Source organism: Hippoglossus hippoglossus, chromosome 20 (assembly GCF_009819705.1).
Source record: "Hippoglossus hippoglossus isolate fHipHip1 chromosome 20, fHipHip1.pri, whole genome shotgun sequence".
In the NCBI taxonomy this organism is placed as follows: domain Eukaryota; kingdom Metazoa; phylum Chordata; class Actinopteri; order Pleuronectiformes; family Pleuronectidae; genus Hippoglossus; species Hippoglossus hippoglossus.
In genome coordinates, this window is record NC_047170.1 from 53,553 (window position 1) to 80,179 (window position 26,627).

Consider the following 26,627-nt stretch of genomic DNA (forward strand, 5'->3'; position numbering starts at 1 on the left):
CCCTCCTGGCTGGTCTACCTGCTAGTGCCATCCGACCTCTGCAGCTCATCCAGAATGCAGCAGATCGACATACCTTAATTCACTCACACTACTCTGCTCCTCTGCTCCCTTCACCAGTTAACAGTGGCTGCCTGTTTCAAAACACGAGTACTGTACTGCGAACGGATCAGGTCCAGTCTACATCCAGGACATCGTCAAACCTTGCACCCCAGCCCATCCACTCCGCTCTGCATCTGCCAATGGGCTTGTTGCTCCCTCACTGGGAGCTAACCACTCTAAAATCACAAATCTTTGCTGTCCTGGCTCCTAAATGGTGGAACGAGCTCCCCAATGACATCAGGACAGCAGAAAGTCTACATATCTTCCGCCGCAGACTAAAGACACATCTCTTCCGACTACACCTTGGATACAAAAAAAAGTAACACTTTGTAGCACTTATATGGCACTTACATATAGCACTTTGTAGTTTGGCTTTCTTGAAGAAAATTGTACTTGCTTGATTTTTGTTGTTTTGTGTTTGTACCCCTTGTACCCTGAATGCACTTATTGTAAGTTGCTTTGGATAAAAACGTGAGCTAAATGAAAAGTAATGTAATGTTATGTAAATCTAGGTTATGTTGGGTTTTATTTTGAACTTTTAAGTTCTTTTCACTCGTTTTTCTCTGTAGCCTCCTCACTTGCCTAAGGGTAGCCATCTTGAATTTTCTGAAACCTGAAGACTGCGCCTAAGTGTTTTGACGTCAGACACTGCCTCCCTCCGTACACTCAGAAGTTATAATTCAGATATGATATTCAATAGAAACATTGATCCATGTAAAATTTAAACCGCATTACTTATTAATAGAACAGTACTACAAACTCATAAGCATTAAGATAAGATAAGAGGGAAATTTGCAATATCACAGCAGCAAAAAGACATCAGCAGTAATAAGTAGAAATATAAAATAAATATATAGAAATATAGAAAAATATGAATGGATTTAAACTAATATATACAGTGTAAAGAAATATAAAGAAATATTATGTGAGAGAATATGGCAGAGTGAAATTGGTGATTATGGGTACAGCCATGAAAACCAGCTATAAAGTAAACCCAAAATAAACTTCTGAGTTTGTAGTACTGTTCGGGTTTACAGTATATTGTAAATGTTATCTGCACAGTTTGGCTTTACCTGTCTGAAGAACTCCTCCAGAAGGGATGTGGTCCAGTGGTGATGGAGTTCCCAGCATTTTGCTGGGTGACTGATGTCAGCGGTGTGCAGCAGCAAAGATAAGGCCTTCGGTTTGTCAATCCTGCAAATACAGTGCAGTCAGTCACTACTGGGCTGCTGTCAATGACCCAACCTACTGCTCCCCAACTGCTTAAATTCATGAGCATGTGAGTTTATCTGCAGTCTGTTAAGTAATAATTAGTTTACTCTCTGAAACTATTTCTCTGCTGAGAAACATAAAATGGAAAATCTGATCAGAGGAAAGAGTGTAATTTTTCAAGTAGAAACAAGAGGACTACAATTTGTCTTGCTGGTAACCCCACTGATGAGATCCCAGCACATTTGTCAGCAGGAAGTAAGCATCAGTCACTATTGCTGATAGCACTGTAAAGCACTATATACTGCAATGTCACATTCACCCTATTATCACATATCACTCCCATGATCAGTTGCCATCGGTTGCATTTTAGGTTCAGTGTCCTGCCTGGACGGGAGAAGCCAGGGATTGACCCAACAATATTCTGGTTAGTGGATGACCTGCTCTAAATCCTGAGCTAGAGTTTCCCAAAAAAACCTACAATAGCCTACAATAAATAAAGTCAGCTGAAAAAAAAGGAAAAAAACTGCTGTCTGTGGCCCTTGCAGGACTGTAAAAAACTTCACCAATCATTGCAATTGGATCTAATGAAATGATTGGCTAGCATTGGCTGCACCTCTCTGTGCTCTTACTGTGCAAGACTAGAGTCTTCAGCTGGGGAGGCAAGCACTGCAGCAGAGACAACACTGAGAAGAACAATAAAAGTCGGCTTCTACCAGTTGTCAGGCAGTGCGCATTAATATGGTTTTAGCTTTGACGTTGGCTGATGGGATAGGGATAGATGTGGATTCACAAATTATTAAATTAAAACAAAAAATCTACTTTGGTGGAGACTGAATAAGACGATTAAATAAGACGGATGATAAATGAGTGATGAAGTGGCTAAGGATTAATGCAGAAATGTTAGATGACAAGTATAACTGCTGACAGAGAAACAGACAACAGATGCAAACTGAAGGATTGGAAAGGGGTAGATCTATTTGGTTAGCCTTAGGCCACTGTACGTGTGGCATATACAGTGCCTTGCATAAGTATTCACCCCCCTTTGGACTTTTCTACATTTTGTCATGGTATAACCACAGATTCAAATTTATTTCATCGTGAGTTTATGTAATGGACCAACACAAATAGTGCATCATTTGGAAGTGGGGGGAAAATTACATGGATTTCACAATTATTTACAAATAAAAATCTGAAAAGTGTTGAGTGCATATGTATTCACCCCCTTTACTGTGAAACCCCCTAACAAAGATCTGGTGCGACCAATTGCATTCACAAGTCACATTTGCAAGTCACATAATTAGTAAATAGGGTCCACCTGTCTGCAATTTAATCTCAGTATAAATACACCTGTTCTGTGACGGACTCAGAGTTTGTTGGAGATCATTACTGAACAACAGCATCATGAAGACCAAGGAGCTCACCAAACAGGTCAGGGATAAAGTTGTGGAGAAATATGAAGCAGGGTTAGGTTATAAAAAAATATCCAGAGCTTTGAACATCTCTCTGAGCACCATAAAATCCATCATAAGAAAATGGAAAGAATATGGCACAACCGCAAACCTACCAAGAGGAGGCCGTCCACCCAAACTGAAGAGTCGGACAAGGAGAAAATTAATCAGAGAAGCAACCAGGAGGCCCATGGTTACTCTGGAGGAGTTGCAGAGATCCACAGCTGAGGTGGAGAATCTGTCCACAGGACAACTATTAGTCGTCTACTCCACAAATCTGGCCTTTATGGAAGAGTGGCAAGAAGAAAGCCATTGTTGAAAGGGATCCATAAAAAATCCCTTTTGGAGTTTGCCAGAAGCCATGTGGGAGACCAAGCAAACATGTGGAAGAAGGTGCTCTGGTCAGATGAGACCAAAATTGAACTTTTTTGGCCTCAATGCAAAACGCTATGTGTGGCGAAAACCCAACACTGCCCATCACCCTGAGCACACCATCCCAACAGTGAAATATGGTGGTGGTAGCATCATGCTGTGGGGATGCTTCTCTTCAGCAGGTACAGGGAACTGGTCAGAATAGAGGGAAAGATGGATGGAGCCAAATACAGGGAAATCCTTGAAGAAAATCTGATGCAGTCTGCAAAAGACTTGAGACTGGGGCGGAGGTTCATCTTCCAGCAGGACAATGACCCTAAAACATACAGCCAGAGCTACAAAGGAATGGTTTGGATTAAAGAATGTTAATGTCTTAAAATGGGCCCAGTCAAAGCCCAGACCTCAATCCAATAGAGAATCTATGGCAAGACTTGAAGATTGCGGTTCACAGACGGTCTCCATCCAATCTGACTGAGCTTCATCTTTTTTGCCAAGAAGAATGGACAAACCTTTCCATCTCTAGATGTGCAAAGCTGGTAGAGACATACCCCAAAAGACTTGCAGCTGTAATTGCAGCGAAAGGGGGTTCTACCAAGTATTGACACAGGGGGGTGAATACTTATGCACCCAACAGATGTCAACTTTTTTGTTCTCATTATTGTTTGTGTCACAATAAAATTTTATTTTGCACCTCCAAAGTACTATGCATGTTTTGTTGATCAAACGGGAAAAAGTTTATTTAAGTCTATTTGAATTCCAGTTAGTAACAGTACATAATGGGAAAAAGTCCAAGGGGGGTGAATACTTATGCAAGGCACTGTAGATGGGTATGACAAGCCTTGTTAAAGCATATGCATCCATGGCTTTGTAGATGGCCACTTAAATAAAATGACATGGCTCAAAGCATTCAAAACCAAATACTTTAGCGTTGCAGTGATTGGATTTCTACAAAAAGTCAGGTTGTATCATGGTACTGAAAATACCCACACTGTAGTAATGCAAAGGTTTATCAGTGAGGTGACAATGGAACAGTGTCACGTTGGGTCAAAATACTGACAATCAGCTAATTGAATACTGGGGGTGCACCTTGTGAAGTGATTGACTAACTTAAAGCAAATGGCTATTTTGTTGACACCTTCATTGACAAATCACTGATTAAGATTTATACACAAAATACTATAATTCCAAAATACCCTAGAGGTACAGACCTATTGTTTATCAAGATCATTAGTGGTCGAAGGACTCAGATCCTTTACTTGAGTAATGATACCATTACAGGGCGGGGGGGGGGGGGGGTTAGAAACCTCGGAGGGAGCCACATGTGAGGGATCCCTCTCCCAGGAGGACAGAATAGATACAATAGATGCCACGTGTATCAGTGACTGACTAGCAACCATAATCCTATTAATGGCTGACATTTGATTACAGCTGGGTCGCATGACTGTGTTCTGCATGAACTAACGCGATGCTTAATTTGAAATTATGTAGTTGTGGGTCCTTCCAGATCTGTATCGTCAGCATATGCACTCTAATCTCTGAGATTGAAGTTAATGTCTCATCAATACATGTTACTGACTTGACTTCTTTCCCGGAGTCCCTTTGCCTTATCGTCTGCAGATCCAGGGCCGTGGCTTCAGCCACATCGTGGATTATGATGTTGGATCGCGAATCAGAGATCGTGATCGTAATGGTGGATCCTGTATCGTGCTGCCAGATCGTGATAATAATTGCGGATCCTGTATCGTGCTGGCTGATCTTGATAATAATGGCGCATCCTGTATCTTGTTGGCCTCTGATAGTGGTGGGGGACCACGATCGATGTGGCAGCTGATGGTGGATCCTGATGGCGGCAGTGGATCATGATTGTGGACTATGGTGGCATCCAATCGTTATGGTGGATCCTGATCGTGGTGGCTGCTGACCATGGACTATGATTACAACAAGACTGCTTGATATACAATATGTCTACTCAGATACTCGACCATTACTGACAATAATCCATCAATTAATTTACCTTCAGTTATGCTACAAACTGTTTATTCTAATCAATGCTGTAAATACCCTTATCCCCCTGATGTTCTCCATTACACATGGCATCTCTTGCATTTCTGTCCCTCCTGGGAGAGGGATCCCTCACATGTGGCTCTCTCTGAGGTTTCTACGTTCTTTTTACCCTGCTAAAAGTTTTTTTTTGTAGTTTCTCCTTATTCTTGTTGAGGGTTAAGGGCAGAGGATGTCACACCTTGTTAAAGCCCTATGAGACATATTGTGATTTGTGAATATGGGCTATACCAGGGGTCGGCAACCTTTTTCACAATAAGTGCCAATGTAAAATTTTCTTGTGAATTAGTGTGCCATATCAACATTTTTTTATATTAGGTTTTTCCAACAGACATGTCATTTTATTCCATCCATATTGGCTATATATAGAACAACAATTTAAAGAAACATGTTTATCTCATTATGATTGCAATAATAAGTTTGTCATTAACCCCACCAACCACACTCATATTCAGAATTGCAAAAGCTTGCTTCAAAGACTTTGAGAGAGTTGGCTTCTCATACCTGGACACTGCACGTTTGATCGATTCTCCCTTGTCTGCCTGATCTTTGAAACTTCTTTCGTGCTTTGTCTCAAAGTGGTGCTTAACACTGGACGTTTGGTACACAACATTTTCAAAACATAACGTGCACACAGCACGGCCCTTATGAAAAACAAAGCTGTAGTCTTCTGCCCATGAGGGCTGAAATGCCTGTGCCTTCAGTTTTTTAGCTAGCGGGCATGCCATCACCAATACACCTGAACGGCTGCACCTCACGGAGATTCATGTGGGAAAATGCGAGCAGCGCCGGCTGGGAGGCTTCTTCTTCTTCTTATTTAATGGCGATTGGCATCCAGCCTATGGCGCATTACTGGCACCTAGTGGCTGGGAGGTGTTAACATCAATCAAGCTAAATAATACAGGCTGTGTGATGGCAAAACCTTTGAACATTTCTTTAATAAGTGTGCCAATGATTATGGCGCCGCGTGCCATCATTGGCACGCGTGCCATCATTGGCACGCGTGCCTTAGGTTGCTGACCCCTGGGCTATACAAATAATATTTGATTGTGATTGATTGACTTTCATATTTGACTTCATACAGACATTGATACAACTACTAGACTACTTCAAGATTATTTTTTTGATGATAAACTTGAATTTACACAGTTCAACTGGGCTATTTTTTCTTGTGGAATAATGACTTGCAGTGCTTAATTTGTTAGTTGTCATATTTGTTTGTATTTAAGAGAAGATGATTGAATAATATAAGTTTTAACATTTTATTTTTTATAAAAATCATTATTATATTAATCGAGTAATAAAAGATAATCGTTAGCCCTACTGCTTTGTAAGCTGGGTGGCAGGCAGAGGCCGGACCCTGGACCTGCTGACCCCGCATCACAGACTATAGCTCTTGGGATGTGAAGAGTCACCTCTTTTGAGGAGCTTCTGAGTCAGCCCTACATGTTCTCTGGGGACGATTTTGAAGACTCTGAGGAATCTTTAGATTTATTGTGTATAGCAGCACACTTTGACATCGCTGTACAAAAACAGGGTCTATGAAAAACGTATTGAGTTAAAGGTCCTTGTATTGCCTGTGTGACGTCCCTCTTACTCTACCTACCTGTGTGCCTTGCTCTGTGCTGGTGGGTGGAGCTAAACACACCTACCTGCCCATCTGGGTGGGCCTTACAAGAAAGCATAAAGGACTGCTCTTCTGGGAGTGTCTCTCTCTCTCAGCAGGGCCTGCTGCACCAGCATGAACCTTCTTCCTTTGTCCATAAGCTGTGAAAGTAATGTGAATTTAATGTTCATGTGTATGTTATGTAAATACACATGTTAAACTTGGCCCATTTTGTCCTAATTTTGTTGGGGCAGGGGAGCGGGTGGGGCATGAAAAAATATTCTAGCTCCAAAGTGGGGCATGACAGAAAAAGTTTGAGAACCACTGCTTTAACCCGACGTGCTTCTGAAATTTCAGCTTTTGTGACCCCTGACAGTTTTCTAAAATATAGTCATGCCCTTCGGTATTGGTAATGCTCCTGCTACCTTTCAGAGACTAGTAAACAAGGTATTGGGAGATGTTCCCAACTGCAGAGCATACTTAGATGACTGTGGAGGTGAGGGGGCTGGGAGAGCACCCTCACCTGCTATAGAGGATCAATCAGCGCAGGTGAGAGCTGTTAGCTGATTGGTCCTCGTGCTTAAAAGGCAGCGTCTGCACTGCCTCAGGACGAACCCAGAGACTCAGACACTGGAGAGACGGAGACACTGGAGAGACGCCCGGACTGAGCTGCAAAGCCAGTCTGCTTTAAGTTTGTACTTTGAATTTATGTTTATTGCTTAATAAAGGATGTTAAGAAGCAACACTTCCGTCTCTGGCTGTGTGTGGGAGAGCCCCGTGGCAAGGTCCAATGCCACAATGACATTGTTGTGTATTCTAATGACTGGACTAGTCACCTGACTACGCTGAGGGAACTTTTCAAACGTCTATCATCTGCATCTCTAAACCTTGCCAAATGTGAGTTTGCTCTATCTTGGTCAGCATGCTTGTCGAGGAAAGGTGAGACCTGCAGACACCAAGGTAACAGCCATCGCTGCTTTTTGCATACCAACCACCAGAACCGAGCTGCGTTGTTTCCTAGAGATGGCTGGGTATAATAGATGGTTTGCAAAAACTCCTCCTCTGTTGCTGCCCCACTGACTCCTTTGACCAGTTCCGCAAAGCCCTTTGTTAGGTCTTGTAAGTGCCAGCAGTCTTTATAGAGTCTCAAGGGTATACTGCCGAGTATACTGCCCTCTTTAAAAGCTGTTTTTCAAAACAAGATATGGACTATGTGTAAAGAACAACTTGGTTGTATATCAGCAAGACGTAAGGACACAACGTGATTTAGGTATACATGTCTAACTCTAAAGTGTCCAATAGGATGCAAACACTTACATGTAACATAGAGAGTGACAGCAATTCTAGCCTTTCGGGGTTGTGCTGTTGGAAGAGGTTGTAATGATCACCTGCTTTCAGTAATGTACACCGAATGTTACAATAATCATGTTTGTTTTATTGATTTTTTACATTTGAAGAATGTACAGAAATGAATTATCAGAGAACCGATACCATATGAAAAGATGTGTAACATGGACTATTGTTTTCTATTTGGTGAGGGAGGAAGTGACGGGGTGGTTTTCGAGACGGGAGCTTGAAGCGCTGAGACGGAGAAGATGTCAGTCTTTTGTTCGAGGGATACCGCGGGTTTCAAAACATGGGACTACAACCAAGGAATCTTGCATTCGTCTGCGGATTATATTAAATTGGAATACTTCCACAGGATTACCAAATCATGGATCCCTAATGCCGAACGGACTGTGGTGAAAATATTGTGCTTTTTTGTGACCTGTTTTGTGTTGTATGAAATATATTGCCGCCCGGCCTTGGTGTTAAAGTGCCGACCGGGTTGGGTTTGATTTAATTAGTTTGGGCCTTTAATATACGGTGTTTATCTATGAAACTGTGTTTTTCCGTTAATTGATCATTTTACCTTAGTTACTGTGAAGCAAACGCAGATATTTTCTCAATACTTTATGATTTTCTAATCATTTTGTGTTACCAGGTATCAGACATTGACTCATCAGGAGTCAGATCCACCCGCACCTATAAAGTTAGCGTATGTACTTTCCATTAGAGCTTTTTTAAATAAGGTGAATTATTACAAGGTGATGCAAGTTGAGGGAGATAAATTTGGATGCTGTGTGAGACATCTTCAGACCTGAGGGTAACAATTGCTCATGTTACACCTTCTGGTCTGCTTGATGCATCAAGTCTACATTAAACTCTTCTTCGTAAGACATCAGCTGCTGCCTGAGTTCTCCTTTCACCAGCTTTCAGAAAACTTCTATCACAAATTGGCATCATGTACAGGATCTCAACACAGTAAAGATATGGAAAGTTGCAAGTTTAGTTACTCTTTGAGTTTGCCTTCTAATAATAATTCCTTTTTCATTCATAGGCGCCTTTCACAGCACTCAAGGTCACCTTAAAAGGCAGAGATAAAAACACAGTGAATAAAACATGTAGGTTGGACGAATAGAAAACAAACTGAATATGCCAGTTTAAAAAGTTGGGTTTTGAGACGAGATTTGAAAATGGAGAGAGAGTCAATGTTACGAATGTCTGGTGAAAGAAAATTTTCATTGGGGTGTGCAGGATGGAACCTGTGATAATTTTGGGGTGGCATAAAAATCATTATTACATGAACATAAAAAGTGTTTGAATAGAAAATATGGGGCTATATAAAGGCAAAGCTTACACTGTAAAAAAATTAGAAATGTAGTGCAAGATAGAGACTATCTTCCAAATAACAGATTGTTATTTTATTTTTATGCTCATAGTTGTTTTCAAACTTTGTGTGTATAGTTGCGTGTATTGATTGTTGCTGACAGTTTAATTTATATTGTATCTAGGCCCTGCTACTGAGGAGTTGCCCTAAAAATCTGCTTTGTGATGATAATAAAGGCAATGATCTATCTTTAATAAAAGTGTCCCAAACTACCGACTATTAGGGCTGCATGATATAAGGAAAACATGCGATATGCCATAACATTGTTTAATAGCGCGATGACGATATGACATGCAATAAATAAACATAAACAGTTCCTGGCTACGGTCACAGAAACCATGGACAGCTCCACAGTCAGGAGAAGTCGCACAGCCCGGCTGCAGCGCCACCTAGTCTAGGGCAGACACCAGGGAGCCATGCACAGCTCCACTACATGTTTGGACCATGAAAAGTTATTTGCTTACAGTTTTTAGAGGCTCTGTGAGTAATTTACTTGAGAGAGAGAGAGTCAGAGGAAAAGACAGAGCAAGCGGCTGATGAATGCGTTGCTCTGAAGAAGGATTTGACTCATTAAAAGTATTGATCATTTTGTGATGATCAGAGAGAGAGAGAGAGCGTGCAGCGGAGTCTGTGTGTGTGTGTCATAAATAAGCTACACAATTCTTTTATATAATCAACTGCTCATAGTGATGAATTTAACTCGGGCCAAACGTGATCACTAAAAGTTTCCGGAGTAGAATTTAGTCTGGAGGAGGCGGAGGGAGATCTAATAATAAAAACCTGTCAATGATCTGAAAGTCTTTAATTTACTATGTAGGGCAACAAGGCTCCATCTGATTGGCCAAATATATTGAGAGCAGCAGAGCGTGAATGTGTGGCGCATGGAACACCATTTATCGCAGTTTTTGTCATCTTTTGCTATCTGTCTATCGCACATGTTGATATCACGATGACGATAGATTTTTGATATATCATGCAGCCCAACTGACTGTTACTACCGTTCTAGGAGCAGATGTTCAGCTCAGCCTATGGTGATCACTCACAGGATGTGCATGCAGTTTAAGTGTCCGGCAGTGTGCTTGTGCCAGTGCAGGAAGGTTCCGCACGGGGGAAACCACTGACGGCTGTGACGTGTTGCCTGTGGTGGCCAATAGATCAGCCAGATCCGCCACTGAGGAGCAGAGCGGCTGAAGTCTATAGATCCCATAGTTGTCTAGCGGGCAGGTGGTACAGTGAGGCGAATGGAAGATGAAGACCTGAGAGTTATGGAGGCTGTGTTGATGTGAAGGAGTTCGTAAAGGTATAGAGGAGCGAGATTATGGATGGCCTCAAAGGTGAGGAGCAGAATCTTAAAAACAATATGTTTTTTGACTGGGAGCCAATGAAGCTGCTGAAGGACAGGAGTGATGTGACTAATGGAGGGGGTTCTGGAGATGATGCGAGTGGCAGAGTTATGGACTAGTTGAAGTTTATGAAGGAATTTGTGAGGGAGACTAAACAGTCATTTATACCATGTTTTTAGCCTAAATGTCCTTTGATAGCCTCCTCCAAGGTGCTTTCACGGACCCTCGGGCACACCAAAATTACCATATCGGTAGTTAGCAAAGTTAAAGGATATGGAGTTCTTGACAGTGTAGAGGTTGGCAATATTCACACTTTGCAACATTAATGAAGACATTTGTTAAAGAAAAACATTTATTATGAAGATGTGTATGTGAGTATGCGTGTGTGTGTGTGTGTGTGTGTGTATGTGTGAGTGAGTGTGCTTTCAAAATGCCGGCTGGCCACTATGAAGACAAAAGAGCCCCTGGAGTGTTTACACCATGTGGTTGAGGTCACATGTATGTATTAAGTTTGGGGAGATGTGTGTGTTGGTGCCAGTATAGAGAAAGCAGTTAGTTGCATGCAAAGAAAGACTGTGAAGAGCATAACATAACTAACATTAACTTTCAAATAACTTATTACCAAATATCACAACAACACAAATCAAACTTATAAACATCACATGAATAGAATTGAACAGTCTTTGCTCAGCCTAGCATAATTATTAAGCCCAGTTGTGTTACCCGTCCATGAAAAGGGGAAAAAGGTTGATGTGCTGTTTGAAGTCCAGTGAAGTGGTCTTGCTGGTTTGTGGCTCCTGTTGTTGTGGTTCTGCTGTGTGATGCAGCTCTTGTGCTGAAGTTCTTAGTCAGGCTCTGGCATCGCTGCCTTTTGGAAGGTTTTAGCAGTCTGCTCCAGGCAGGCCTGCTTGAAGGTTGGTAGAGTTTGTGTAGGGAGGAAGTTGCCCTGGCTGGGTGAGCTCGAGAGCTACACCTCTCCTCCAGGAGAAGTTAGTAGAAAAAGAAGAAGAGAGGCTTATATTGGCCTGTGACCTCATGGGTCATGGGGCCCATGTATATATATCTATATATATATAGATATATATATAGATATATATATACACACACCTAAAAAAGTAGTGCAAATATGGTATGGCAAATATGGTAAGGTACAGAGTTTAGAGGAATTATGGCAGATTGGAGGACGTTTAAAAGTCTTTTGGCCTGGGGGATGAAACTGTCTCTGAGCCTGGTGATGCGGGCCCGGATGCTGCTGTACCGTCAGCCAGATGGCAGCAGGCAGAACAGTTTCTGGTTGTGGTGACAGGGGTCTTTAATGATCCGGTTGGCCTTCTTCCTAAACTTCTGGGTGTAGATGTCCTCCATGGATGGCAGCTCCTTCCTGGTGATGTGCTGAGCAGACTTCACCACCCTCTGTAAAGCCTTGCGGTTCAGGGCGGTGCAGCTGCCATACCAGGTGGTAATGCAGTCAGTCAGGATACTCCCTATAGTGCACCTGTAGAAGTTGCAGAGAATCCTGGCATCCATGTTGAGCCTCCGCAGCCTGCGAAGGAAGAAGAACCGCTGTCTAGCCGTATTCCTGATGGATTAGGCCTATGACGGTCATGTCATCAGCAAATTTGATGGTGTTGGAGCTGTGGGTGGACACGCAGTCATGCATGAACAGGGAGTACAGGAGAGGACTGAGCACGCAGCCCGGGGGGGGCACAGGTGAACAGTCAGGCTGGAGAATGTGGTGCTGTCTATCCACAAAGCCTGGGGTCTGCCCATCAGGAAGTTCAGGATCCAATCACAGAAGGCGATGTTTGGTGACGAGCTTCAGGGGCACGATGGTATTGAACGCTGAACTGGACAGCATTCTTACATACGTGTCCCTCTGGTCCAGGTGGGAGAGGGCAGTGTGTAGGGTGAGGGAGATGGCATCTGCAGTCAACCTATTTGGCCTGTAGGCAAACTGAAGTGGGTCCAGTGAGTCAGGGAGGGAGGAGGTGATGAAGGTTTTAACTAACCGCTCAAAACACTCAAAGTAGCACGTGAGTGCTACTGGGCGGTAGTCGTTCAGGCAGGGGTTTTCGTTTTCATCGGAACAGAAACAATGATGGTCTCCTTGAAGCATGCAGGGACAACAGACTGGAGCACTGACAGGTTGAAAATGTCTGTGAACACATCTGCCAACTGATCTGCACACACCTTGAGAGCTCAGCCAGGGATGCCATCAGGCCCAGGTGCCTTTCGTGTGTTAATCCACTTAAGTGATCTCCACACATCTGCCCTGGATATTACAGGGGGGCAGCGGTCCTCCTGGGCCTCTTGTATCTCCACAGCGGCAGCGGTCCTCCTGGGCCTCTTGTATCTCCACAGCGGGGGAGTTGCTCTCAAAGCGAGCATAAAAGGTGTTCAGGTCATCTGGGAGAGATGCAGACACCACCTCAGCACTGCTGGTCTTTCTTTTGCAGTCTGTGATAGTTTTTAGTCCAGCCCACATGTTCCTCGTGTTTGAGCGCTGGTAGTGAGACTCCACTTTGTCCCTGTACTGTCTCTTGGCACTGCTAATAGCACTCCGGAGCTTCCTGTACTCCTCCAGATCACCGGAGTTGTAGGCGTTGGTCAGTGCTTGAAGTTTGGCATTGATGTCACCATTAATCCAGGGCTTCTGGTTTGGGAATGTTCGTACAGTAATCCTCGATACGACATCATCGATGCATTTGCGGATGTAACAGATGACCGCGTCTGTGTATGTGTTGATGTTGTTGTCCTGGAACACACACCACTCCGTACAGCTGAAGCAGTCCCGACAAATTTCCCCCATTTGCATGTAGTGTGTGTGGGACCAATAAAGGAATCTTATTCTGAATCTTATGTGCATCCCGGAAATTAGTGTAAACATGGTCGAATGTGTTCTCACCACACGTAGGACAGCTGATGTGTTGATGGTATCTTGGCGTTGTTAAAACCCACGGCCACAATAAACGCAGCCTCCGGCCGTGAGGTCTCTGTTCTGTCGATGACCGCATGCAGCTCGTCCAGGGCCTGATTTGTGTCGGCATGTGGCGGAATATAAACTGCTGTTATAACAACCGATGTAAACTCCCTTGGGATATAACAAGGTTTGCATTTGATCATGAGGTGCTCCAGGTCCAGAGAACAGCCCGAAGAAATAATCTCCACATCTGAGTGCCACAGATTGTTCACCATGCAGCAGACACTTCCTCCCTTGCTCTTCCCAGAATTTATTGTCCAGTCCCGGCGTTGAATGGAGACCCCCTCAGGAACAATGGTGGAGTCCGAGATCGAGGGGTCGAGCCAAGTCTCTGTGAAAACCATAACGTTAAAAAACTTAATGTCGCGTTTGAAAAACCATCCTGCTCCGAAGTTCGTCCAGCTTATTATCCAGAGACTGAACATTAGCCAGAAGAATACTTGGTAGTGGAGGCCGGCTCTCACGTTTCCTCAGCTGGACTAGGACGCCGGCTAGCAACCCTTGTTTCCTTCGTCGCCTCCGTGCTCCAGGTACAACAGGTAAACATCGCCATGGGTATTCCCCTTTGTTTGCTGGTAGCGGTAAAAAAGGGTTTTCCATCGTCAACCTGATTTGCAGAAGTTGTTCTCTATCATATTGTATGATAGGGCTGGCTTGGTCATTGTGCACAATGCAGAATAAAGCAGAATAAATAACAAAAAAACAGAAAAAAGGCAGAGCTGTGGGGGAGCTTGATACACGGCAGCCGTCCTCGGCGCCACCCTCCTTTCTGTGTGTTATGTGTTAAAGGGGCACCAGAAGTTCTCTGCACCCATCCAAATGGGTCCTAGCACCAAGCAATTTATTATTCAATATTCATCTTAGATATGTTCTGATTGCCAAAATTGTGCTGAGCAGGTGTTAAGTCTGCGTAGGTTACTCTAGACTTTCTCTGGAGTTTTTCCTGCCAGCGCCCAAGTAAAAACTCAGAAGAATGTCAGAGCCTATTTAAGAATACAGCAGGATATTGTTCACAGAATTCAACGCGATCAAGTGGGTGTGTTGATGAAGTTTCTAACATAGGGGTGGATATCACAGGTCCAAGGAATAACAGAGAAACCCCCTCCCCCCCCCAATTTGAATGCAAATATAGTTAAATAATTTACATAGTATGATAAGATGGATTGAAATCACTTAATTCTCTTTGTTGTTGTGTTTATTATGTTCATATATGTATACTTTAGTATATATATCTATATTCAGATTTTAAATGTATATTGTTGTTAAATGTTTAGCTTAAACTGTTCTGCTTAGTTGTCCTTGCTTTTTTTGTTTATTTGTCTATTTCTGTGTATGTACATAAAGAGCAACGGAAAAAACGGAGCCAAATTCATACGCATACATGGCCAATGAAGCTGATTCTGATTAAAACTGCAACAAAAAGCTTTTTCAGTTTTGAAAGGTTGAACTCCCCTCTCAAACATCTTACACGCACAGAAACACACGCTAGCGCAGACTGATGCAATCTCAGTGGTTGCTGATTTCCAGTAGGTAACTTCTACATTAAACAAGAATGCTTCTTGTTGGCTGTTTTACTTAGAATTTTCAACCCATTTTCAAGCCGTATGTGAATATGTTGTATATACACTACTCAAAAAAATTCTGCGGGTTGTCTTGCTTTTGCCTCTCCATTGCGCCTGTAGTCCCTTCCATTTGCACCAAAGCAGGTGAAACTGATTCACAATCACTGGTGTTATACTGTGATGATCAAGTGTTTCCCTAAACTTATTTTTGTATAAAACATATATATATACCCCCAACATAAGATAAAATATTTCCTCTGCTATCACACACCACTTTCAAAAACAAACAAAAAATGTCTCAGTTTTCATCTGCCATAAATGTAAAAAATGTCAACTCTGAAAGACAATGAGACACAAGATCTTTTTGTGGTAAACCGATGTGCTATAAACAAAAAAATTTGATTGTGTGATTCAAACCTCATTTTCCAACCCCAAAAAACTCTTCTCCATCTTTTCCAACCTCCTTGATCCCCCCAGTCCCCCTCCTCCTTCCACCAAGCCACTTTGTCAACTACTTTACAAAAAGTAAAGTGACATACGCTCATTTTCTAATCCACCTTCTGTAACTACATTTCCATCAACTTCATCTTCATCTTCATCCCCTTCACTTTCCTCTTTCACCCCCCCTTTCTACCAATCAAGTTCTTACTTTGGTAACCTCCGCCCGCCCGACCACCTGCCCCCTTGACCCCATCCCATCTCACATTCTCCAGTCTATTGCTCCTGATCTTCTTCCTTTTCTCACCCATCTTATCAACACTTCTCTGTCAACTGGCTGTTTCCCTAACCCCAAGAAGGAGGCAAGAGTAAACCCTCTCCTGAAGAAACCCACCCTCAACCCGTCTGAAGTAAACAACTACAGACCTGTCTCTCTTCTTCCCTTTCTTTCCAAAACTCTTGAGCGAGTTATCTTTAATCAACTCTCCTCCTATCTCTACCATAACAACCTTCTTGACCCTCACCAGTCTGGTCTCAAGGCAGGCCACTCAACTGAGACTGCCCTCCTTGCTGTCTCTGAGCAACTTCACATTGCTAGAGCAGCCTCTCTCTCCTCTGTCCTTATCCTTCTAGACCTTTCTGCTGCATTTGACACAGTTAACCACCAGATCCTTATTTCCTCCCTTCAGGACCTGGGTGTCTCAGGCTCTGCTCTCATCCTACCTCAACGACCACACTTACTGGGTAACTTGGAGAGGAACTGTGTCTGAACCTTGTCCTCTCACTACTGGGGTCCCTCAAGGTTATGTCCTGGGTCCCCTCCTCTTCTCTCTGTACACCAACTCTCTCGGCTCTGTCATTCACTCACATGGCTTTTCCTACCATAGCTATGCTGATGACACCCAACTAATCCTTTGTTTTCCCCAATCTGAAACACAGGTAGCAGCACGAATCTCTGCCTGTCTGACTGACATCTCTCAGTGGATGTCCGCACACCACCTGCAAATTAACCTGGACAAGACTGAACTACTTTTCCTTCCAGGGAAAGGCTCTCCCACCCACGACCTGACTATTACCTTTGACAACTCCGTGTTAGACCCCACCCAGACTGCTAGGAAACTGGGTGTGACACTCGACAGTCAACTCTCCCTTACTGCCAACAATACTGCAACAACATGTTCCTGTAGATACATGCTGCACGACATCAGGAGAATACGTCCCCTTCTCACTCAGAAGGCGGCACAGGTTCTGGTCCTGGCTCGGGTCATCTCACGCCTAGACTATTGTAACTCCCTCCTGGCAGGTCTACCTGCTAGTGCCATCCGACCTCTGCAGCTCATCCAGAATGCAGCAGCTTGACTGGTCTTTAACCTACCTAAATTCACTCACACTTCTCCGCTCCTCCGCTCCCTTCACTGGTTACCAGTGGCTGCCCGCATCCATTTCAAAACATTAGTACTTGCGTACCGTGCTGTGAATGGATCGGATCCAGTCTACATCCAGGACATGGTCAAACCTTACACCCCAGCCCGTTCACTGCACTCTGCCAATCGGCTTGTTGCTCCCTCACTGCTAGCTAAACAATCACCAAAATCACGACTGTTTGCTGAACAGAAAGTCTATACATCTTCCGCTGCAAACTAAAAACACATCTCTTCCGACTATACATTGAATAAAAAATTAAAAAATAATAAAAAAAAACTAAAAATTTAGTAGCACTTAAATGGCACTTAAAAATTGAAAATTGTACTTTCTTGATACTTGCTATTCTGGGTGTGTACCCTCATGGTTGAATGCACTTATTGTAAGTCGCTTTGGATAAAAGCGTCAGCTAAATGAAATGTAATGTAATTCTGCAACAGAATTTATAAGTAATGTTCTACCCCCTACATGCCCAACACCCAGGCACCACTCCATACCTGAATGCTCCCAGACAATCTCCTGCTATGTTGTGCATATGTGAATGGCATAGTCCAGACAATCGGGCGGGGAGATTACTGTATCTGAACAGCTGTCTGAAGACAATGCTGACTCACAATCCACTACTTACGCTTCAGGCTGCTGTAGGAGGGTTTTCATGGCTTTGATCTGCTGGAAGTGGCAAGACATGTCAGTGGCCAACACCATCTCCACTACCAAACTCCGCAGTTCCCTGAAAGAGTAAATGAAGATGAGATATCTGAACAACTAGTAGATGAACTGCCATGAACCTTCATGTTCATGCTGAATGAATTGAAATACCTTTTCAGCTAGCATTATCAGTTAAAAATGTACGAAGTACTTTCGGCTATGAGAGAATATCTGTTAAAATGATGTACTGGCCTCAACTGTACCTTTAGTTTCGTGCTTTTTGGCACATGCAACACACTAAACTTAAATAATTAACATACAATACATTGGTTATTAAACATCAGCATAATAAAATAGTCACTGTTACCATGCTGATATCACTTAGGCCAAGACACTGCTGTGCAGCTGACTGACAATGATTGTTTAATTCATTATTCGGGTTTGGTGTGGCAGACTGAAAGAATGACCAAAGTGAGTCTTTAGTTTTGTTGTTTTATAGCAAGCAAAGTAGATACAAATGGAGACTGTCTGTTCTCACCTCCAGTCATCTTTGTTAAGATTAGAGAGGATGTTCTTTTCATCATCATCCTGTAGGAGACGATAGGCTGCACTGACATGATGGTTCTCTAGAACAGCTCGGTCATTGTACAACATGGCTGTGTCTGACCTGAAAATTCCACAGTAACATTCATCGTGAAACACATTTAAAACAGTATAATCTTGTGATCAAAAATGATTGGTGATGGTATCAAACACACCTCAGTTTAAGCAAATGTGTTTTCGCTGATGGGTGTGGAAAATGTCTAAATAATAAAAAATTTAGCAGCTGCAGCAGTTAAAAATGTTACAAAGTATACCATGTCGAACTTACCTTGTCTGAATATGGAAGTTATTGGTGGTCCCTGTGTGCTCATAGTCATGGATGGCAGCGGCAAAGATTATGGCAAAGATCTCCAACTCAGTTAGCCAATGCTGAGAGAGAGACAGAGAGTTAAGGTTGCCATGGTTACAAAACCTGGTTCACAGCAGAACTGATGCACTCTTGACATTTGTTTTGTAAGATTTTTGCAAACAGTAAAATCCGTGCAATCATTGTAAAAATGGCAGAGTTAATGTCCAGCCAGCCTCACTGGAAATTTAAAATGTAATTGTTAACATACGATTAAGATAGATCAATGTGGCTAATAACAACGTCTTACAAATTAAGCTTGATTGAGCTCATCAACATTCACACAGGCATGTTCTTAATCTTACTAACTGATAAACAAACAGTTCTTTAAGAAAAAGTAATTGCTCTTCAATATCCATCAGCTCCAACTCCAACACCATCTGCCATCTACACTCGTCATTGTTCTGAAGTAAACAGAGACGCCAGAGAATTTGTAAAAAAGCAGACTAGAAACCTGAGGACACTCACCACCAGCGTTTCAGCGGTGTAATTGCAGCTTGTCTCACACACACCTATGCACTACTATGAATACTTGGCCCCATGCGTCGGCTACGTGCGCACCTATGGTGTAGCTTTGACGCAGAAGCATTAATCAGGAGATGGGAGAGCAGGGGTAGGGTGCCAGGCAACATTGAGAAGGGGCAGAGGCAAGGGGAGGTTATGCTCTGAACTGTCATGTCATGCTCAGTAAACAATGGTGTTGAATAACAAGTGAGTAAATCACCAAAAGGTGCATAAACACAATTTTGTATTTAAAAAGGTACTTACACAGTGTTTACAGCACAGAATGCAACATTGCACAAAGACAGCTGTGGACAGATGCATTCACACCATTGCATATTTTAGCATGTGGCAAGTAAAGCAGTAGCTTACAATGACGTTCCAGAGAAGAGAGGAAATCAGCGGCATCAACCAAGCTGGAACAGTCAAAATCTGTACCGATAGATGAATGTTGATGATGATGATGATACTTTTATTGTCAGAACGCATCTGTAATTTGTTTAGTGTCATATAGCAGCTCCATTTACATCGAAGGTAATTACATGTAGGTTTTGAAAAAGAAAATTATATTATCAAATAGGTAGATTTGTATTATTCGTTGGGAAAATAGTGTACAGATATTTCTTTCCGAAATGTTTATTATCCACCAAACACAGGACCATACGTATGTTATAGCTGATATAGGTAATAACAACAAAAGGTAAAGGGATTTAAGTATTTGGGGGACATTTAAATCTAATAATGAACCTGTAGAAGAATATATTTTACTAAATATCTCATCTTGTTATTTTCGGGAATGCACCCAGATCTATTTTCTTTATTCCTCTATATGACACTGTATAATTTTACGTTAATTATCAGGTACCTGTGTAAAACAGGCCCTCAGCTTCAGCACCATTGACCAATGCAATGGAACATGTGACTCCACGCCAGTCAGACAGACTGAAGGGGAAACTAGATACAATAAACATGCACATGTTTGGTGCCCCCTCCCGATGTTGGAAGCATCCAGGACTGACGGGCCTGGCCCATTCCTTAGGCCATGGTCTGAGCAAGACATTTTGGAAGCTGTGGCTCATAAATCCAGCCCAGTAGACAACCTGGCTCTGTTCTAGAGGCAGCTGGAACAGTTTGTCAAAGAATACTGTCCAACAATGACTGAACTGAGACGACAAATGAGAAAAATAATCAAACATGACTTCCACAAGATGATGCAAGAATGCTCCTCCTGACACAACATGACTGGAATCATCTGGACAATGCGACATTCAGAAATGCAATAACTAAGCTGATCACTGCCTGCAAGAATGCTTTTCCCATCAGAATAAATCTGTCAAACATTACTATTTTGTCACAAGAACAAACAGAGTCCTGCACTGCTTTCTCGGCATGTCTCACTACTGCATTTAACCTCCACAGTTGCCTGACAAGGGGAGAAATGGGAACATCCCCACTGGAGGCCTATAAAGGGCATTCAAGGAACATTTCTTGGGACAAATGAAACAAGAAATTGCGGCAGGAATCAAGAATGCATGCATCACCTGCAAGATAGCATCCCTGGAGACTATTCTAGAGAATGCTAGACATGCAGAAGACCAGCTGTACCATTGAGAGCAAAGCAAGAAAAACATGACACAGAAAAAGCTTGACAACGCCCAGTTTACCATATATCAGCCTATGACAGGGATGGCAAGTGGAAACCAAGGGAGAGGACACGGCAGAGGCAGAGGGAAAGGTGTGGGGGCAGAGTTCTGAGTGGACAGTGCAGACCCTACGACCCTGATGTCTGTCATCTGTGTTGCCAACATGGACATTGGCATCAAGACTGTCCTTAAACTCAAAAGCAGAAGGGTAAGCCATCTTTTCAACCATCAGATTGAAATTGAGAGGCGGGGGAACTGATGCCACTAACCTGCACAACACACACACAACACAATGCTGGGTAAGTCATAGCCTCACAAAAACTATGACAAAATAATGCATGCTATTCACATTGAAGCTAAGACTAAAACTGAAAATCTCTCATTTACCATATATGACAAGGGTGAAGTAGGCTATAAGAAATTGCCAGAATTTATGTGTCATGACTGAGTTATTTTTTCCTGAGTTCTAATTTACCGTTTTATTTACTTATTATGCTCCTTGTGTGTCTCTTGCTGTACTTCCTGCCTTTGTGATCATCTGCACCTGTTCTTAATGTGTTTAACCTGTGTTCAATTATCCCTGCCTCCCTCATGCTTACAGTCCCTGACAAAAGTCTTGTCGCTTGGGTACAAGTTGACCTTAAGTGCCCCTCAAATATATTTGTAATCAATTTTTTTTTACAAGAAATGGCTAATTTCAATCCTAACAGCTTTTGAAATAATGTTTTGGTGCCAAACGAAACTGCTGAAAAGCATTCTAACGTTCACAGCTTGGTAAAGTCCACTGAGTCAGTTTTTGCAAAGACAAAAGTCTTGTCGCCTTGTCATATGATGCACCCAATCCTAGATTACAGCCTCACCTGTGATCAATAATTGATCAATCAATTAGTGGGTGTGTATAAAAAGAACCCCAGCACACCAGACCTTCACATCAACTGCAACTTGACCTCTGACAACATGCCTAAGATTCACCCTGAGACCAAAGCGTTGATTATCAAGAGGCTGAAGACCAGATCCACTGCTGAGGTGGCTGACACCTTCAATGTGTCTCAGCGTCAAGTACAAAGAATAAGAAAAAGATTTGAAGAGACTGGAGATGTTTTTGACAAGCCCAGGTCCGGCAGACCCCGCAAGACAACTGCTCGGGAGGACCGTTTGTTGGCTCGAAAATCCAAGGCCAGACCCTTTTCCACTGCAGCAGAGCTCCACCAGGCCTGGTCACCTCAAGGCCCCGTGTCAACCAGGACAGTTTGTAGAATTCTGTCTCGAAATGGCCTCTATGGTCGAATCAGTGCCCAGAAACCAGCACTAAACAAAAGGCAATTAAAAAAACGTGTGGCATTTGCCAAGGCCCATAGCCTGCTAAAAGGATGGACGCTGGAAAAGTGGCAGAAGGTGGATTTCTCAGATGAATCTTCGGTTGAATTACATCACAGCCGCCGCAAATATTGCAGGAGACCTACTGGAGCCTGCATGGATCCGAGATTCAGCCAGAAAACAGTTAAGTTTGGTGGCGGAAAAATCATGGTCTGGGGTTACATCCAGTATGGGGGTGTGCGAGAGATTTGCAGGGTGGAAGGCAATATCAATAGCCTAAAATATCAAGAAGTATTAGCTACCTCTTACATTCCCAACCATACAAGGGGTCAAATTTTGCAGCAGGATGGTGCTCCATCGCATACTTCCATCTCTACATCAAAGTTCCTCAAGGCGAAGAAGATCAAGGTGCTCCAGGACTGGCCAGCCCAGTCACCAGACATGAACATCATTGAGCATGTCTGGGGTAGAATGAAAGAGGAAGCATGGAAGACGAAACCAAAGAATCTTGATGAACTCTGGGAGGCATGTAAGACTGCTTTCTTTGCTATTCCTGATGACTTCATCAATAAATTGTATGAATCATTGTCGAACCGCATGGATGCAGTCCTTCAAGCTCATGGAAGTCATACAAGATATTAAATATGGATCTCACAGCACCACTACTTAATTCACTGATGTTATGCAACATATTTTTGTATTTGAAGTAAATTATTTGTTAAATTTTCACATTACTCTCTGTAGGCGACAAAACTTTTGTCTTGCCAAAATCTGACCTTTCTGTGTTCATTAAATGATCAATCTTTCTTCAGTGAAGCAAATTTATTTTAGTATATTAAACATAATTTGGGAGGGTTTTAGCTTTCATATGAGCCATTTCTAAAACCAATGGATTAATTAAAAGTCAGGTTATAAGCTGTTGTTTCTACAAAATGGATAAGTGACAAGACTTTTGTCAGGGACTGTATAAGTCTCTGTGCTTCCATTTGTCTTTGTCAGTTCGTGTTGTTCGGCTGGTTTCTTGTTTCACTTCAGTCGTGTATTACAGCCATTTCTTGTTTCCTAATGTTTATCAGTGATCATATTCTTTTGTACTTCGTTTAATGGACCATGTTTTGCTTTTGTACCTTTTTGTTTTCCTTTGTATTAAAATTGGCTGGTATTAAAGGACACTGTCACCTGGCTCCTCCGTTTGTGTCCTCCTGCTTACCTCATTCTGACATAATGACAGTAGCAGGACATCAGCTCACATTTTTGGTGCAACATTGTCTACCCTAAAATAACTGGCTTTGTCACTCAAAGAGTGGTAGAATATGTACTGTGGGTGCTAGAGGTTTTCCAATAATGGAGCCCTACACCTCGCCACTATCATGCACACTCATTCCTACTGTCCAATCACTTTCCAGTCAATCTTCTGGGCAGTGACCAAATGTGCATTTTTGGCATAGTTCTGACATCACACCCAGATGGTTTAAAAGTTTCCAAAAGAAAAACTATTCACTTTCCAAATAATATCCCAGAGTGGAGGTTAGGATCCACTGATGTGAGGTAATCGGTCCGCATTCTCTAAATAAATAAATACTGACTTGACACTGGTGCGTGATGCTGCGTGATGGATGCACGTGAATGGAAGGATGAGGAGGAAGCGAGCTATCAGAAAATCCACCCAACTTCACCCAGCATGCTGAAATACGGAAGCATATTGCATTCACTTGAAAAAAAAAAAAGTTCTGTTTTTCTGAGATAATTATCTCGGAAATTCCGAGATAAGTTTTCATTAAAATCTTTTTTTAAAAACAGCTTTTTTTAAAACATGCTTTTATTTTGAAAGGGAAGTTCCTGTATAGACGCGGACTTACTGTTATGAATCTGTAACTTCACAAAGGAAAAGTTTTACGTTTTAGCGCCCCTCCGAAGAGGCACAAGCTCTTACGGTGTTGTTTAGGGAAGTTTCAAATAAACCTGAAAACATCATTTGAAAGTCTCAACCATCTTTCGGGGATATGCTACAGATAGATAAAGGATAGTTTTCATTTTTGTCCATAATTCAAATATTTCGTTTGTTAGTGTAAGCTATTTTATTTAGTGGCTTTATTATGGAAGGTTGATGTGTAGTTCCTGTTATAAGCAGGGTGTTGGTTGGGACTCTTGTTTTGAAAGGGGTTCTAACGGAAGAGGGTTCTGTCGATAGAGAAGTTTTGAAGTGTGAAGGAAAGTAAACGGGTGTGATGTCCCGATTCAATAACCATCTCTCGTGTCCTTTTTCGGCTGAGGCCTGACAGTATAAGAGAACAAAACACTCGGCTACATTAGTCTTTTGTAGTTCACTGTTATTTATACAGAAGGAGAGTCTGACAGTTTGAAGCGACACTATACGTCATGGCGCTAATACAATAAATCGTGCCAAACAAAAGACTGTCTAAGAGTGCAACAGTTACATGTAGCCCGCTGAACAAGGGCTCTATGCGAAACGTCCATGCAAAATGTAACTTCATCAAAATACTAGATTACAATTATCTCAGAAAAACAGAGCCCCCTTATTTTTTCTTTTTTTTTTATGAAAATCTATCTCGGAATTTCCGAAATAATTATCTCAGAAAAACAGAGTTGTTTTTTAAATTTTTTTTTTTATGAGAATTAATCTCGGAATTTCCGAGATAATTATATCGAAAAACAGATTTTTTTTTTTTTCAAGTGAATGCAATACGCTTCCGTACCAAAGTGTCCTTGGGAAATATATTGAACCCCAGATTTCCCGTTCTCATCAAGAAAGTGTTACGTCCAGTCCTGCTTACTAACTCCTCACTCTCTGCCTTGTGTGTGCTCCACCTTGTTGATTGTCTGCTCCTCCCCGATTGTTTGCACCTGTTCCTCATCACCTAGTGTATTTAGTCTGTGTGTTCCTGTGTCGCGTTGCCAGTTCGTCTTTGTTTCCCCGTGTCTCAAGCGTCCCAGCGATTTCTATGATAATTAAGTTTCTAGTGATTCCGACCCCGGCCTGTGTAATCGACTCCGCTTTTGCTTCTTCCCTGTCGGTACCTCTGCCTGTTCAACAATTGTCTACCCGTGTACCGAACCTGGACTGGATCTTCACCGAACCCTGCTACTGCCTGACACTCATTGGAATTGTGTGTTTGTTATTGGACTGCCTCACGTGTGTACCGAACCTGGACTGGATCTCCTTCGACTTCTGCTGCTGCCCGACACTTATTGGAATATTGTGTTTGTTACGGGACTGCCACTCCGTGTACCGAAACCATTCAGTAAAAGTTATTCTTTATCATCTCTGTCTCCGAGTTGAGCATTTGAGTCCAACACATCTCAGTACATTACAGTACGAACTGGCCATAAAGATGGATTCAGCCGACTCCGATTCCGTGCGCGCTGCCCTGCAGGCACAAGGCAGACGACTTCATCAGACGGAGGAACAATTTAACGCGGTCCGCCTCGAGATGCAAGGGATGTCGGAACGCCAGGAGAATGTTCACGGTCAGGTTAGTTTTCTGACTAATCGGTTCCAACAGCTCATGGATCGTCTTGACACCTTCACCGCTCCGAGTGCTGTTCTAGAGCCAGCTCCAGCTTCAGCCACAGCTTCAGCCACAGCTCCAGCTTCACTTCCCACTATTGCTCCGCCTGCTATCCCACCACGTCGCTCCCGTCCCGAGAGATTTTCTGGGGATTCTGGAGACTGTAGGGCCTTTCTGGTCCAGTGTGGTCTCCACTTTGAATTAAATGCACCATCTTTCCAGACAGAACGCTCCAAAGTGGCTTACGTAATATCATATCTCTCTGGCAGGGCAGAGAAATGGGCGACTGCCGAGTGGGCAAGAAACTCGCACGTCTGTTCCTCGGTTTAGCTGTTTACGAATACACTGAGCAAGATCTTCAACACCACTAACCCAGGTCAAGAGGCAGCGAGAGCACTGATGGGATTTCGCCAGGGCAATCGGCGTGTCTCTGATTATGCCATTGGATTTCGCACATTGGCGACCGATAGTGGCTGGAATGAGGAATCCTTGTTTGACGCGTTCCTGTATGGGTTAGCGGAGCCCATAAAGGATCAGTTAATCAATCGTGAATTGCCAGATGATGTTGACTCTCTCATAGCACTGGTCGTCAAGATTGATAAACGTCTCCAGGATCGTGGGAAATCCAGGCCTGACTATTCTGCACCTTTCCAGAGGGGACAGTCGACTACCACTCAACAGTCCTGGCGAGCTCCGGCTCGGTTCACACCCACGGCCGTCGCACCAGCGCCCTCTGCGGGTACGGAGGAGCCAATGCAGCTGGGTCGAACCAAGCTCAGTCCAGAG

At 42.9% G+C, this 26,627-nt stretch overlaps 1 protein-coding gene across 2 annotated transcripts in view; it reads right to left on the reverse strand.

Moving 5' to 3' along the window:
- Positions 1-26,627, reverse strand: part of pde1ca (phosphodiesterase 1C, calmodulin-dependent a) — a 120,703-nt gene that overhangs the window by 46,675 nt on the left and 47,401 nt on the right. For both annotated transcript variants that reach the window (XM_034571803.1, XM_034571802.1), the window contains exons 9-12: positions 18,773-18,873; positions 18,440-18,568; positions 17,882-17,983; positions 1,173-1,293 (exon numbers count right to left, since the gene is read on the reverse strand). In XM_034571803.1, the coding sequence (XP_034427694.1) occupies positions 1,173-1,293; positions 17,882-17,983; positions 18,440-18,568; positions 18,773-18,873 (453 nt within the window). The remainder of the gene's footprint in view (positions 1-1,172; positions 1,294-17,881; positions 17,984-18,439; positions 18,569-18,772; positions 18,874-26,627) is intronic.